The sequence below is a fragment of the Astatotilapia calliptera genome, chromosome 14, assembly GCF_900246225.1.
Source record: "Astatotilapia calliptera chromosome 14, fAstCal1.2, whole genome shotgun sequence".
In the NCBI taxonomy this organism is placed as follows: Eukaryota; Metazoa; Chordata; class Actinopteri; order Cichliformes; family Cichlidae; genus Astatotilapia; species Astatotilapia calliptera.
This window is the reverse complement of record NC_039315.1, coordinates 26,558,178-26,574,061: the sequence shown is the minus strand read 5'-3', so window position 1 is coordinate 26,574,061 and position 15,884 is coordinate 26,558,178. Positions and strand designations below refer to the sequence as shown.

The window sequence follows — 15,884 nt, the reverse complement described above, 5'->3', positions numbered from 1 at the left end:
AGTGTCTCTACAATAGTTCTACATTCTATGTTAACACATTTCTAAACTCTAAAATAAGCTAAACATTCCTACATGGCTCAGTAGAGGCCAGGCTAGTTCACAGGTTAAATAAAGGGGAGGGCATCGACCTCCCCCTCTGCACACACCATCACTGTTTTGTAGCCTTTGACAGTGTCAGCACGACTGTGTCGCATATTGTTCCATTTATGACAAACTGCGATAGAAAATACAAATTCTTACAAACATTGTGTTTTTAAAGCTACTAGTGAAACAAAAACAGTGCAATAGATGCAAGCGTGCCAGTTGTTGACCCTGTAGTGCAGCTGACATGATGGACCGCTATAAGAAGGGGTTTGTGGACCCGCACCCTAGAACGAAAAAGGGAAGCACGCAGTGAGACTGTGTACTAAGGTTCTTGTCCAGTGTTAACTGAGAAGAAAGTATGCTAGCTATATGGCTGTTCACCAGAGCAATGGGCTGGTTATTCAAAAAAACAAAACAAACACCTCTCCGTGAATCGCTACCTTATCGTGGTGGAGTGGTTTGTGTGTCCCAGGGATCCCAGGGGCTATGTTGTCTGGGGACTTTTGCCCCCTGGTAGGGTCTCCCATGGCAAATTGATCCTGGGTGAGGCACCAGACAAAGAGCGAGACTTCAATGCTCATGTGGGTAACGACAGCAAGACCTGGAGGGGCGTGATTGGGAGGAACGGCCTCCCTGATCTGAACCCGAGCAGTGTTTTGTTATTGGACTTCTGTGCAAATCACAGTTTGGCCATAACGAACACCTTGTTCGAACATAAGAGTGTCCATAAGTGCACGTGGCACCAGGACACTCTAGGCCGCAGGTCGATGATCGATTTTGTAATCGTATCACCAGACCTGCAACCATATGTTCTGGACAATCGGGTAAAGACAGGGGGGTGGAGCTGTCAACTGATCACCACCTGGTGGTGAGTTGGATTAGGTGGCGGGGGAGGACGCTGGACAGACTCGGTGCACCTAAACGCGTAGTGAGGGTGTGCTGGGAACGTCTAGCAGAGGCCCCAGTCCGCGTGATCTTCAACGCACACCTCCGGCAGAGCTTCAACAGCATTCCGAGGGAGACTGGGGACATTGAGTCCGAATGGACCATGTTCAGCGTCTCCATTGCCGAAGCTGCTGCATTGAGCTGCGGCCGCAAGGTGGTCGGTGCCTGCCGTGGTGGTAATCCCCGAACCAAAAGGTGGACACCAGAGGTGAAGGGAGCCACCAGGCTGAAGAAGGAGTCCTATCGGGCTTGGTTAGCCTGTGGGACTCCGGAGGCAGCCGACAGGTATCAACAGGCAAAGCGGAATGCGGCTCGGACAGTGGCTGAAGCAAAAACTCGGGTGTGGGAGGAGTTTGGAGAGGCCATGGAAAAAGACTTTTGGACTGCCTCGAAGAGATTCTGGCAAACCGTCAGGCGTCTCAGGAGGGGAAAGCGGTGCTCTACCTGCACTGTGTATAGTGCTGGCGGACTGCTGCTGACGCCAACTGAGAAAATTGTCAGGCGGTGGAAGGAATACTTCGGGGACCTCCTTAATCCCACTGACACGTCTTCCGAGGAGGAGAGTCTAGGGTTGAGGGGAATGACCCGCCAATTTCCGGAGGCGAGGTCACTGAGGCAGTTAAACAACTCCTTGGTGGCAGAGCCCCTGGTGTTGATGAGGTCCGCCCCGAGTTCCTGAAGGCTCTGGACGTTGTAGGGCTGTCCTGGTTGACACGCCTCTACAATGTTGCGTGGAGATCAGGGGCAGTAGTAAGAGGGGAGACCGGAGGGTATGTTCCAACTACAGGGGGATCACACTCCTCAGCCTCCCTGGAAAGGAGAGTTCGTCCGCTAGTCAAACCTCGGATACAGGAGGAACAATGTGGTTTTCGTCCTGGTCGCGGAACACTGGACCAGCTCTTTATCCTCTCAAGGATACTTGAGGGTGCATGGGAGTTTGCCCAACCAGTCTACATGTGTTTTGTGGACTTGGAGAAGGCATTCGACCGTGTCCCTCGGGGTGTCCTGTGGGAGGTGGTGTCTGGCCCATTGCTACGGGCCATTCGATCCCTATACAACCGTTGCAAGAGCTTGGTTCGCATTGCCGGCAATAAGTGAGACTCGTTCCCGGTGGGTGATGGGCTCCGCCAGGGTTGCCCTTTGTCACCGGTTCTGTTCATAATTTTTATGGACAGGATTTCTAGGCGCAGCCAAGTGGCGGAAGGCTATCACTTTGGTGGCCTCAGAATCTCATCTCTGCTTTTTGCGGATGATGTGGTTCTGGTGGCTTCATCGGGTGAGGGCCTCCAGCTCGCACTGGAACGGTTCGCAGCCGAGTGTGAAGCAGCGGGAATGAGGATTCTCATGGGGTTCTCAGCTGGAAAAGGGTGGCGTGCCCACTCTGGGTCGGGGATGAGTTCCTGCCCCAAGCGGTGAAGTTCAAGTATCTCGGGGTCTTGTTCACGAGTGATGGGAGAGGGGAGCCGGAGATCGACAGACGGATTGGGGCTGCGGCTGCAGTGATGCGGACGCTGCACCGGTCCGTCGTGGTGAAGAGGGAGCTGAGTGTAAAAGCAAAGCTCTCAATTTATCGGACGATCTACGTCCCTACCCTCACCTATGGCCACGAGCTGTGGGTAGTGACCGAAAGAACGAGATCGCGGATACAAGCGGCAGAAATGAGCTTCCTCCGAAGGGTGGCTGGCCTCTCCCTTAGAGATAGGGTGAGAAGTTCGGCCATCCAGGAGGGGCTCACAGTAGAGCCGCTGTTGCTCCACATCGAAAGGAGCCAGTTGAGGTGGTTCGGGCATCTGACAAGGATTCCTCCTGGGCGCCTCCTGGGTGAGGTGTTCCAGGCATGTCCCACCGGGAGGAGGCCCCAGGGCAGACCCAGGATACGCTGGAGAGATTATATCTCTCGGCTGGCCTGGGAACGCCTTGGTGTTCCCCCAGGTAAGCTGGAGGAGGTTGCTGGGGAGAGGGAGGTCTGGGCTTCTCTCCTTAGGCTGCTGCCCCCGCGACCCGGTGTTAAGGTTCTAACATTGAGGAAGGAGAGTACAAACAGCCATGGTCCCGAACTTGGTCAAACAATTGATATTAATGAAATAAACGCGTGGGAAGATCACTCTGTTCGCAGACAGGAATTGATCTTCGACTTAATCAAAGCATAAGCAGATATTTATACCATCAGAGTTTGACTTTAATGACGCCCCGCCAACGTCAGATACATTCCATACATAGGTCAGATCAAAACCACAATGACTTTTAACACAGTTTAAAAGAACATTATCTCTGTCTCGTCTGGAACACGAGCCCCACATCCTGCAAGAAACTGTTCCTCTTTTGCAGAGACAAACATGACTAACCTCTCACCTATAAATGAGTCTAACTAATGTGTGTGTGTGTGTGTGTGTGTGTGTGTGTGTGTGTGTGTGTGTGTGTGTGTGTGTGTCGACCTTACATGCTCTCTCAATTCATCCGTTGCTCTTCTGACCTTTTACCAGGACAGAGGCTCATCCTTATGTGTAATAACCTAACTGAAACTATATGTACTATGTTGAATAAATGTTATAATCAGGAACCTCTACTAAAAGCTTAATCAAAGAATATAAAAGTATAAAAGACAATTTGAATAACCTAGTTATTCACATAGCCTCGTCCAAACAGCTCCTCAGAATAACCTGCACTTAGACTTTGCTTTCGGTTTCACTTCTGTAAAAGGCACACTCTGCAAACCTGCAATTTCCTGTCAGCCTGTGGCTCAGTCTTTCTGAAAGACACACTGTTTAAACATCTGAATGCAATAGCAATACTGTAGATTATATTATTAATGCAATGGTAATGATGATAATTACTAACAATAGCAGTAAAATAATTTCCCTGCTCTCCACACCGGCCTCGGATAAAGCGGATGAAGATGGATGGATAGATGAACAAACAAACAAAAAAAACAAAGCCATCCCTTACAGTAAAATCTACACAAAGAACTGAAGTCTCTTTATTTATTTTTGTGTCAAACACAGATCAAAAGTGCTGTGCAAAAGTCTCGAGCCACCTCGTAGTATTTTATTCTATTGCATATAGTTTTTTATTCTTTTTATCTTCTCCTATACCTTTTTTCTTTCATTTGTGTTGTTCTAACTTTGCACTGTCTACTTTCTGAAACTTTGCACTGTCTACTTTCTGCTGTGACACAACAAATTTCCCATGTGTGGGACTAATAAAGCTTTATCTTATCTATCTTATCAACAGGTGCAGGAGGTAATTCAAATGTGAAACACTTTTCCTGTGACACACAGGAAAATACAGCATGAGTCAACAACTGTTTGTACAGGTTCTAATATACCAAAGTCAAAATTTTGTATCACCACCTTTATTCTTCAACACAGACTAAACCCTCTTTGGCAGCTCTCTAGTAATTACGTTAACTAGTCATGAGGAATAGTTCTCCAGGCTTCTTGAAGGACATTCAAAGCTCTTCTTTGGATGTTGGCTGACTTTTGTTCTGTTTTCTGTCAAGATGATTCCACACTACTTCAATAATGTTATGGCCCGGGCTCTGAGGAGGCCAATCCATGACTGATAGTGTTCCACTGCGTGGTTTTCCATTCAGATTTGCTTTTGGCAGTGTGTTTAGGATCATTGTCATGGTGACAAATATAGCAGCAAAGTGGTTCAGAAGGTCCTGAGTTCGACTCCACTATCTGTGTGGAGTTTGCATATTCTCCCCATGTTTGCATGAGTTATTGGTGTGAGTATGAATGGTTGTCTCTCCATGTTAGCCCTGTAAAAGCCTGGCTGCCTCTCACGGGTAGCCGGGGTAGGCTCCAGTCTCCACAGTGTCTTACAGATGTCTGTATACACAGTGGAACCCTCTCCTGACGTTTTTTGAACATACTGCTTCCTGAAGAATGGCTTCTTGTCGGCCACCCTTCCACTAAGACTATTTCTGATGGATCAACTGAAGCGTCAAATGATGAGGGTCAGCTCTCATGTCTTGTGTCAGCTCTTGTTGGATTTAAAAAAAAGAAAGAAAAAAAAGAAATCTATTTCTTAACAGCATGACTTTCATTATACTTTTTGTCTTATTTTTTTTGTCCTAACACATACACAAATGCCATTTTATATCTATCAAACTATGTTTTTATTGGCATTTTTCACAGATTCAACTAAATAATCTGTTCTGGTTCATTTCCAAGTTGTCTGCTATGTGTAGAAACACTGGGTCATGCATTGAGTTAGTCACCTTTTTTATACTTGAATGATTGACAGGTCAAGTGGCTTAAACAAACATCTGAAAATGTTCAGGCACAAGAACTGAACTGAAAACGCCAGGCTGCTTAGAAGCAAGATATTACAGTGGCTTGCAAAAGTATTCGGCCCCCTTGAACTTTCCCACATTTTGTCACATTACAGCCACAAACATTAATCAATTTTATTGGAATTCCACATGAAAGACCAATACAAAGTGGTGTACAAGTGAGAAGTGGAACAAAAATCATACATGATTCCAAACATTTTTTACAAATAAATAACTGCAAAGTGGGGTGTGCATAATTATTCAGCCCCCTTTGGTCTGAGTGCAGTCAGTTGACCATAGACATTACCTGTTGAGTGCTAATGACTAAATAGAGTGCACCTGTGTGTAATCTAATGTCAGTACAAATACAGCTGCTCTGTGACAGCTAGTGATGGGCAGATGAAGCTTCATGAAGCACTGAAGCTTTTCATCCAATTGGTTCATCCCAGCGCAAAGCTTCTTGAAGCTTCATTTGCTCTAGTAGGACACCTACTGGACGTAAAAATATTAGTTGGCATGAATTTGAAGAGTGTGGCCTTTTGCACACAGCCTGTAAATGTCAACAACAAAAGGAGTGTGTAAAACATGTATATTGTAGTGATGGCAGTATACTGTGTATATTTATACTGGCAGTGTGGAAAATGATTATTTGGAAATGCTTAAAATAGAAATGATCATTTACTGTGAGGTGAGGTGTGGTTGGGGTGTGGACAGTAGTTGTGCTTTTGTAACGTTGAGGTATGGACAGCTACACACTGAGGCTTTGAGCCTCAGTCCTGCCTGTTCACATTTTATTCTGTAAAAACTAAATTTTCACTGCTTTTATGACCTTTTTAGTGGGGAGAACATAGCTAGGATTTAATGATTTAACAAATCTTTTGAATCCTTTGTCCTCCACAATGCTAAATGGCTGGGAGTCCTCAATCACCATGCTAACCAGGTCTTCATCTATTTGAGATTGTTCTCCTGAGGAAAGACAATAAAGACAAAGCACAAATATAAATATCACACACGTAACTTATAACAGTTGTATAATATTGTTATATCATTTAGTAACATTACTGCATGCTATATTATCATTGCATTTGATGGCTCACCTGGTCTTGCTCCACAATCGGTGTTCCCCTTATTCTCATGCAAAGCTCTGTAGTGCCTATGCATGGATGAGGTATTGTTGTTATATCCCATCTCCCATGGCACATAGCAAACACTTCACCTTGTACAAAACTCAAGACAGCTTAACATAAATTGTATTGCACCATCAGTATTATGAAAATACATCTTCTGTAGAAATTTACATACCTTGTTGGGAGGAATAAGATCAAAATGTTCCCACACAGGGGAGGACATCCTCCTCTTCTTAGCTGGCTCCATTCTCTCCTGACTTTCTCTCCTCACTCTCATAAACCTCCAAACTGTCTCCAAACTGTCTCCAAACTCTCACTAACCGCAACTCTCCATCAAACACCCACATTTTTGAATGAAGTCTGAGGGGTTTATATCGCTGTCATATCTCGCGGCAAAGTTCGAACCACTTCATGAACCAGTCACGTGGTACAGCCGGGCAGCGAGGCTTCAGACGTCATCATTTTCAGCTCCTCCCATAAATGAAGCAAGCCTCGATACGCGCATCGCGGAAACGCTCCCTCAATTACTCAACACAAGCTTCGAAGCCTCGATACAGAATGTCACATCACTAGTGACGGCCTCAGAGGTTGTCTAAGAGAATATTGGGAGCAACAACACCATGAAGTCCAAAGAACACAGCAGACAGGTCAGGGAAAAAGTTATTGAGAAATTTAAAGCAGGCTTAGGCTACAAAAAGATTTCCCAAGCCTTGAACATCCCACGGAGCACTGTTCAAGCGATCATTCAGAAATGGAAGGAGTATGGCACAACTGTAAACCTACCAAGACAAGGCCGTCCACCTAAACTCACAGGCCGAACAAGGAGAGCGCTGATCAGAAATGCAGCCAAGAGGCCCATGGTGACTCTGGATGAGCTGCAGAGATCTACAGCTCAGGTGGGGGAATCTGTCCATAGGACAACTATTAGTCGTGCACTGCACAAAGTTGGCCTTTATGGAAGAGTGGCAAGAAGAAAGCCATTGTTAACAGAAAACCATAAGAAGTCCCGTTTGCAGTTTGCCACAAAGCCATGTGGGGGACACAGCAAACATGTGGAAGAAGCTGCTCTGGTCAGATGAGACCAAAATGGAACATTTTGGCCAAAATGCAAAACGCTATGTGTGACGGAAAACTAACACTGCACATCACTGTGAACACACTATCCCCACTGTCAAATATGGTGGTGGCAGCATCATGCTCTGGGGGTGCTTCTCTTCAGCAGGGACAGGGAAGCTGGTCAGAGTTGATAGGAAGATGGATGGAGCCAAATACAGGGCGATCTTGGAAGAAAACCTCTTGGAGTCTGCAAAAGACTTGAGACTGGGGCGGAGGTTCACCTTCCAGCAGGACAACGACCCTAAACATAAAGCCAGGGCAACAATGGAATGGTTTAAAACAAAACATATCCATGTGTTAGAACGGCCCAAAGTCCAGGTCTAAATCCAATCGAGAACCTCTGGCAAGATCTGAAAACTGCTGTTCACAAACGCTGTCCATCTAATCTGACTGAGCTGGAGCTGTTTTGCAAAGAAAAATGGGCAAGGATTTCAGTCTCTAGATATGCAAAGCTGGTAGAGACATACCCTAAAAGACCGGCTGATGTAATTGCAGCAAAATGTGGTTCTACAAAGTGTTGACTTAGGGGGCTGAATATTTACGCACACCCCACTTTTTAGTTATTTATTTGTGAAAAATGTTTGGAATCATGTATGATTTTTGTTCCACTTCTCACTTGTACACCACTTTGTATTGGTCTTTCATGTGGAATTCCAATAAAATTGATTCATGTTTGTGGGGGCCGAATACTTTTGCAAGCCACTGTAAGAAATGAAAGATGAGTTAAGATTTTTGCACAGTACTGATCCAGGAGACTATAGCACATAGCCACCAGACTAACCAGAAAAGGGTTGCTAGAGACCATAGGTCCTGCCATTGCCTGCCCAAAAGGAGTTGCAACAGACTTGGCCTGGCCGAAGGCTGGAAATCCTCCACCTGAAAGACATAATGTGATTTCAACTGTTACATGATGGACATGGATCTCTCTCTCTCTCATTTATCTATCTAGCTTGCTCTATATTATTTTCATATAGCTATAAATATAATTAAAACAATAATAACAATAATAATAATATTACCAAATCAAATAAGACCTCTTCCGTCAGGGTTAATTGAGTGAACCAAATATTACATGAAGAAAAATTTTATAGACGACCACTTGACAACTACAGCTCAAATCTCACCATAGCCATTATTGTCTACATGACACACACCGTTGGGTTGCTGGGGATAGGCGGGAGGCTGAGGGAAGGGAGCCTGACCAGGAAAAGGTTGCTGGAACGTTCCACTAAAGCTGGTGGGGAGGTTGAAGGCTGCAGTATTCCCAAATCCAGCTGGCATACTCATGGAGCCTGTGCCAAATGGTGCTGCAAAATAGCAGAACAGCAACATTTAGGAACCAACAAAAGCTCAACACATAATAGGCAAAATTTGGTTTGATCTATTGCTGCGATTCTGTAACCCAGTGTGACTCGTTTTGGGCAAAAACGTCTACAATTCAGTATTGTGTGTCGTGTTGGGATTGTCAGAATCTCAGTTTTGTTTCGTTTTTTATTTGGCTAGTTTAAACACATGCAATAAGAGTGTCTGCACACAAGCTGTAGAAAAAAAGAAAAGAGGGAGTCAGAATCAGACGTTTAGTGGCAGTGTCTGATCTCTGGTGAACACACAGGAGCAACAGCTGGGATCAAAATGTGTCAGACAGCCAGCTAAAAACCAAGCAATTCTATCAGCGATTTAAGAAAAACAAAATAAAACATACACACACACAGTTTACAGCTGATAAAGTGATACAGGCTACAGTATTTGACCACAATAATATGAAAAATAACATTTGATGCATGACAAGAAAGAAAATTATGAACTGAACTTTAAACAAGCACTAATGAATGATCAATTGTAACCAACAGGCCTGGACTACTTCTATATCAATACTATTACCCTGGGAATTGTGAGTGTGGCATTTCTCGTCTCATTCTGGTTGCCCATGCCCCAGACAAGCATGTTCTTCAAAGGGAAGAAGGCTGCAGCTGTAGACTGCCAGCAAGAGGGGCCACAGGGAGAGAAGGAGTCAGTGACGGATAAGGATGGAGAAGGCTCGGGGAAAGGGAAGATGGAATATAATAGCAGTGCTGGCTACTGCAGCAGAGAAACTGTTCATCTGCTTTGGCAAAGCTTCAGGGAGTCCTACTCTTCCAGGCATTTCTTTTCTTTCAATATTTTTTTTAAATCACTAAGATGCTTTGAGTGCCCACTTGCATTTAATTAACACCTGGGATTACTACTAATTGGTCCAAATTTTTATAATGTATTCATAGGGTACTTCTTTTAAACAGTAGAAGTAGCTGTACAGTCATCATCATAATCTCTTGTCATAATTATCACCATTCAGACATTTAATCTACTGGTCCCTGTGGTGGGCTCTGGCCACAGCTGGCTACGTGCAGGTCTTCAACTACATCCAGCTTATGTGGGACCATATAGAGCCATCTGCCACATCATCCATCTACAACGGAGGAGTGGAGGCTGCATGCTCTCTTGTAGGTAAGATTGGTGTTAGAGCGGGTTATTTTAGATTAAAAGTAATAATTACAAGATGTTCCAGTCAAGCGACTGTAACAGCGTGAATGTGTCTACATCAGTCAGGGTGAAATACATATTGTTTGTTTTGGTCTGACCTCATTTATTAAAAGCAGACAAAGAGCGATTCAGAAGACCCTTATGAAGAGAACATCAAGGGAACAGTTTACCCTGCCGGGGATAGGGTTACCAGGGCCCCGCCCTGGAGCCAGGCCCGGGGAGGGTGCCCGAGGGCAAGCGTCTGGTGGCCGGGCCTTACGGTGTGTTCACACCGAACGCGATGGACGCGAATAGAGCGTCAGGTTTACATGTAAAGTCAATGGAAAGGCGCGATGACACACGATTGCGGGTCCTGCGAAAATTCAGAAGCAGATTTGCGTCGCGAAAACGCCAAAACGTGTGAAACGCGCGTCAGTGTAGCGCGTCTGGCGCATTTGACGCGCGAATAAAACCACGCGCGTCAGTTTTTTTGTTGCATTTTGTGCATACGCGCATTTCGCGTCTACCGCTCGAGTTGGAAAAATCTGAACTCCAGCGTCAAATCGCGCCGCGACAACCAATCAGGAGCCTGGTGACGTGGCTGTTACCTAGGTCAAAGGGGCAGATCCAGCCAAAGTCTTTCATACTTCAATGGAGGGGAAGGCTAATCAATGCGGTAGCAAACAACTCGGAGCTGTACGACACCAGCTGCTTTCTGTACCGAGACAGAAATAAAAAGGACTGAGCTTGGAGGAAGATATGTGAAGAGATCGGGCAACCTGGTAAGTTCATTCATTTCTCTTTTGAAAGTTTTTACTGACCCGGGAAAGTTGCACAAAAGCTAGCAAGCCACCGCTATTTTCCCACTGAAGTACAAATACCGTTCTGCTTTTATCCATGTTGTCATTTAGGAATATATTTTATTGTTTATCAATAAACAGCACACAGTGGTCCCGCTGTTCATCCGTTACTGCTTCACTTTTTCGCTGATTTTTTTATTGCACAGTACAGCATTGCATTCTGCAGCCTGATTGACAAATCTCCTTCGTGTCGTGTCTCCTGCGCTTGCCAAATTTATCACTTTTGGTTTTGATAACCATCACGTCCAATAGAAAAAACAGCACAAAAACACCCATAACTATGACCCTCATTCGGAAATACACACCTGCACCGCGAGGGAAAAAGGCGCACGAAAGTGGCGGGCAGATGAAGACAAACCGCGGCATAATAATACTTTTACGTTTTGCAATCTACAAAGGTTTGCACTTTGAGAATCAATTGTGAGAACTGTGACCAATGTTCATGTGTGTGGGGAAAACAGTGTATAAAGTGCGTGACCAGGGGCTAGTTATTCTGAGAACCCCTGCTGCAATAAATGAGAGACCACTGTCTACTCTACGATTATTATATTCAACCTGTTAACATTTAATACTGTATTGATAGATCCAACTGATTCTGCAGCAGAGCATCCCCAGTCCCTGAGCTCCTGCTGCTGCACCCACAGGTATGTACAGCAAGCACTGATACCTTTTCAGTCGGTGGGATTGCCTTGTGATCACCTTTACTAAATATCTACAACCAATCTGATTATATCCTGTTTTTGTTTTTTTGTTTTTTTCAATGTTGAAATTAAAATCTAGTAGCAGTCTTCTCGTTTCTTTGTGTTTTGTGCTGTTTTACAGGCCCACAGAGGAGGACGGCTCCGAGGCAGATGAGGGACGGGTCCCAGGACGGTCCATCGGCGGTGGAGCTGGCCATCCTGGTATCCCTGAAGAGTCCACACCAGTCTCCAATGGAGCATTTCCTCCTCAGCCTTGTTCCTGCTCTGGAGAGCAGCTGGTCCTTTTTATTCCTGTCTCTCTGTAAATTCTTATATTTTATATATTTATGTTTAATGTTTTTCTGTTTGAGAATTTTAATATTATTTCAAATACATTTTTATAATGACTAATGTCTCAGTTCTACTACACAGCAAATGTTGGCACACGACTTGACACATGTAGAATTTATTTCATATTATACTAATGACAAAATATACTAATACAGTGGGATGCAAAAGTTTGGGCAACCTTGTTAATAGCCATCATTTTCCTGTATAAATCGTTGGTTGTTACAATAAAAAAATGTCAGTTAAATATCATACAGGAGACACACACAGTGATATTTGAGAAGTGAAAAGAAGTTTACTGGATTTACAGAAAGTGTGCAATAATTGTTTAAACAAAATCAAGCAGGTGCATAAATTTGGGCACCACAAAAAAGAAATGAAATGAATATTTAGTGTATATCAATGTGTGTGTCTCCTATATGATATATGGGGTGCCTTTGTCTGGACGTGCTTCCCATCCAGAGCTGCACAGCACAGAGGAAAGTTCCAGCGCTCCTGGAATCCCTCTGTGATGGACCGCCAGTCTCCAGGTGAAGGCGCAGCCATGAAGTTGTCCACTAGACAGTCCCAGATGGCTGTCGCTGCCTGGGGGGTGATCTGGTTCAACGTGGACACACCGACTCTGTAACTGAATGCTTGGTCGTGAAGGAGTCCCCGGTGACAAGGAACCTGGACAAAATTGTTCAAAATTAGTATTATGTGTACTGCAGTGTGCCAATCACTCACAATTCCTAAACATGTCAATCAGGTAGGAATGAAGTAAGACATTAATAGAAATAAAGAGTTGTATGTTGACATGTAGCCCTTTCCTTGCTTAAATCATTAATATTTTTGAACAATTAATCTGTGATAAGACATAGCTTATCAAGATAGAACCATGTAACTAAAGATGAACCAAACTGTTCACAGTTTTATCTAACTCTGTTTTAATAAGGGCTGGTGAGCCCTGTTATAGAGTCTGACAGCTGCAGGGATTATATACAAATATTCAACTATCCCAGAATTAAACCAGTTCTAAATAAAAAGGAGTGAGTATCACTACAAAGGTTAACTCAGTGGTCCTAATGCTACAGTTTGATATCAGCAAACACCGAGCGCATACATTGATGTGACACCACAGCCATGGTATCATTGCAAACACTGATAACAGCATAAATCGAATTAAATCGGGACTTGATGAGAGCTTCTGAGTATCACTAGAAATATTATAAACAGTCATCTCTGTACCACAGTTTGCTATCAGTAAACACCGACAGCATTCACTGTTAGCATAACACATCCATGTTAGCAGTGTATAAATGGATGGTTTAGCATATTAGCACAGGTATCAATAAAGGACTACCGTATTAAACACTTTTACTAACCTCAGGCAGACGGACAGGCGCTCTGCAGGTGGGATTGAGCGCCTGTAATTGGTGTCTAGGCGGGCGATGCTGGGACCGACGAGGGAAAGCAGTAGAGGTGGGAATCACCATACACCCCACGATACGATATTATCACAATACTTAACTCACGATACGATATTATTGAGATTTATTTATTTATTTATTTATTTTTATATATATATATTTTTGCAATATTCTGGGTATTGCAATACGATATTTTGTGATTTATCACATATTTTTTCTACTGCAGATTTTGTCCATAAAGGTAAACTTTATCAATATTCATTTTATCTAATAATAAAGTCTCACACTCAGTCTTTCTCTCATGTCAGTCAGTTTTATTGCTGACAAAGTGAATGGTTTGTATAACAGTCTAGTAACCAACTTAACTGAACGTAACTATCTGGTACAATTATAGCTTAAAACAAAATATAATTTTACATTAAATAAAAAAGTTTTAAATTTAAATAAAATAAAACATTTCTTAAATTAAAATAAGTAAACTGTCCTGTTTGTTGCTGCCCTAAAAAGTTAAACACATTTGGACAGTGAAGCAATGTCAGCATTCTTGCTCAGAAAAAGGAGCTGATCAACATGCTCTGAAGTCAGAGTGCTCCGTTTTGCTGTGACGATGTCTCCAGCGGTTGAGAAGACTCTTTCAGCCGAGACACTAGTACCTGGGATACAAAGGTATCTTTTTGCCAGTGTGGCCAGGAAAGAATAGACTTCCTCATGGGATTTCCACCAGCTTAGTGGGTCTTCTGTGAGTGCCAGTGACGTGACCTCCTGGTATCTTTTCACCTCCTCCTCAGCTGTGGCAGATAATGATTTTGGTGGGGCTCCAACATCACCATAAGTCTGACCAAGCAAGTCTGTTAACCCACAAGACTTCCTCATCTTGGCTGGTATGAGAGGGGGTCTGAGATTTTGTTCAGTCTCGTCAGGTTTCTCATGATGTTCATGGGCTTCTGGCTCACAGATGGGCTGCTGCCTCTTTTCTTCCTGTAGAAAACCCACACACATACAGAGAGAGGAAGAAAATAAATATTTCATATCTTTTAGTATGCAGTAATATGTTAGCAAATTATAATTAATGTATTTAATTGTTAAATAGAATATTACCAATATGACAAAAATATCACTGATCTACTAATATTGTAAGTAAGTTATTTAAATTATAACACCAGAATGTTTGCTTACCTGAAGGGTTATAGCCTCAGCAACCACTCTGGCACAGGTTTCCTGTCTTTCCTCCAGTGACAGGAACGGCAGGGTTTTAAAGCGTGGGTCGAGAGCTGATGCTGTGTAGAGGGTGTTCCTCTCGACTGTGCTGGCATATCTCTTCTTAAGATCTTGACTGATACTTTGCTTGATGTTTCTGACCAGTGCTGTGTCACCAATGTTGTCTTGGGTGTCGTGCAACAGCTGTGCTAGCAGCCGTGCTACGAGAGACAGAGTAGGATTCTTTTCCTCAGACATCACAGTAGTCGCGACTTGCAATGACTTCAAGGCCCGGACAATTTCTTCAGTGTTCCCAATATCTGTCTCGTTTAGAGTAAAGATATCTGTGCTACTCTTTCTGACTTCGGGAGACAGCAGCGCTGCACAAATCGCAGGTTGTTGTTCAAGGAAACGCTGGAGCATGTCATAAGCACTGTTCCATCTCGTGCAGATGTCGGTCTTGAGCTTGTGAGTCGGGAGCTGTAACATTTTCTGTTTTTGCTCCAGAGCGTGGTTTGCCACTGTGCTTCTATTGAAAAACCCAGTTATGCGCCGCACTCTTCCCAAGACCCTGGCTACTGCAGGCAGGTTTAAGGCTCGTTGTGATGCCAGATTGAGGGTATGGGCGAAACACTTCACATGCAGGTATTCCGCTAGCTGAGTGGCAATTGTCATATTAGAAGCATTGTCGGTGACAACCACCAGATTTTTGTCGGCAATCCCCCATTCCTGTGCTGCATTTTGCAGGAGATTTGCAATGTTCGCTCCGGTGTGACTTTCATGTAATGTTCGAGTTTGGAGAACGTAAGACAGCAGTTGCCAGTCCGCTGTGAGATAATGAGCTGCTATAGTCACATATGAATCTACAGCCCGCGAGGTCCATGCGTCGCAAGTTAATGCAACCCTTTCTGCTGTGCTCAAACTTTCCTCAACTTTACGCTTCACATCTATGTAGAGATTGGGTACGGCTGTGTCCGCGAAAAAACGTCGTGATGGTATCACATACCTGGGTTCCAGCGTCTTGATCATGTAAGAAAAGCCCTCGTTTTCCACAATGTTGTAAGGACGCAGGTCTTTGCAGATGAAGTACATGATAGATTGTGTTATTTTCTTAGCTCGCTCTGAATTGGGAGATAGCTTTGCTAAGCTAAGAGTGTCCAGCGTTGGTTGATTTTTCAGTGGAGCTGATTCAGAGCTAGCTTTCCCGTCCGCGGTTAATGCTATTTTTGGATGGTGCCGTGTAAGATGGGCCCTCATGTTCGTAGTATTCCCAGAGTACTTTATTTTCATACGACACACCTTGCAAATCCCGTGTGTCATATCCATCTCATTTGTTCCAT

General features: G+C 44.0%; 2 protein-coding genes across 2 annotated transcripts; both read right to left on the bottom strand.

The window, feature by feature from the left end:
• Nucleotides 1-148: 148 nt before the first annotated feature.
• LOC113035728 (arf-GAP domain and FG repeat-containing protein 1-like) lies at nt 149-8,901 on the bottom strand. Its single transcript, XM_026191373.1, has 4 exons — nt 8,676-8,901; nt 8,333-8,427; nt 312-368; nt 149-214 (listed from the first exon to the last, which is right to left on the bottom strand). The coding sequence occupies exons 1-4, from the start codon at nt 8,881-8,883 to the stop codon at nt 149-151; spliced, it is 426 nt and encodes a 141-aa protein (XP_026047158.1). The 5' UTR covers nt 8,884-8,901.
• Nucleotides 8,902-13,854: 4,953 nt separating this feature from the next.
• Nucleotides 13,855-15,636, bottom strand: LOC113035727 (zinc finger BED domain-containing protein 1-like). Its single transcript, XM_026191372.1, has 2 exons — nt 14,524-15,636; nt 13,855-14,325 (listed from the first exon to the last, which is right to left on the bottom strand). The coding sequence occupies exons 1-2, from the start codon at nt 15,634-15,636 to the stop codon at nt 13,855-13,857; spliced, it is 1,584 nt and encodes a 527-aa protein (XP_026047157.1).
• Between the last annotated feature and the right edge of the window lie 248 nt (nt 15,637-15,884).

Bases quoted from the DNA above. Each gene is read 5' to 3' on its own strand.
- LOC113035727 (XM_026191372.1), bottom strand. From the start codon at position 15,636: ATGTACTTCATCTGCAAAGACCTGCGTCCTTACAACATTGTGGAAAAC. The intron at 14,326-14,523 runs GTAAGCAAACAT...GGTTTTCTACAG, and splicing joins CTGAGGCTATAACCCTTCAG to GAAGAAAAGAGGCAGCAGCC.
- LOC113035728 (XM_026191373.1), bottom strand. From the start codon at position 8,883: ATGTTGCTGTTCTGCTATTTTGCAGCACCATTTGGCACAGGCTCCATG. The intron at 369-8,332 runs GTTAGTCTGGTG...TTTTCGTTCTAG, and splicing joins TCTCTAGCAACCCTTTTCTG to GGTGCGGGTCCACAAACCCC. The intron at 215-311 runs GTCAACAACTGG...TTTCTATCGCAG, and splicing joins CATGTCAGCTGCACTACAGG to TTTGTCATAAATGGAACAAT.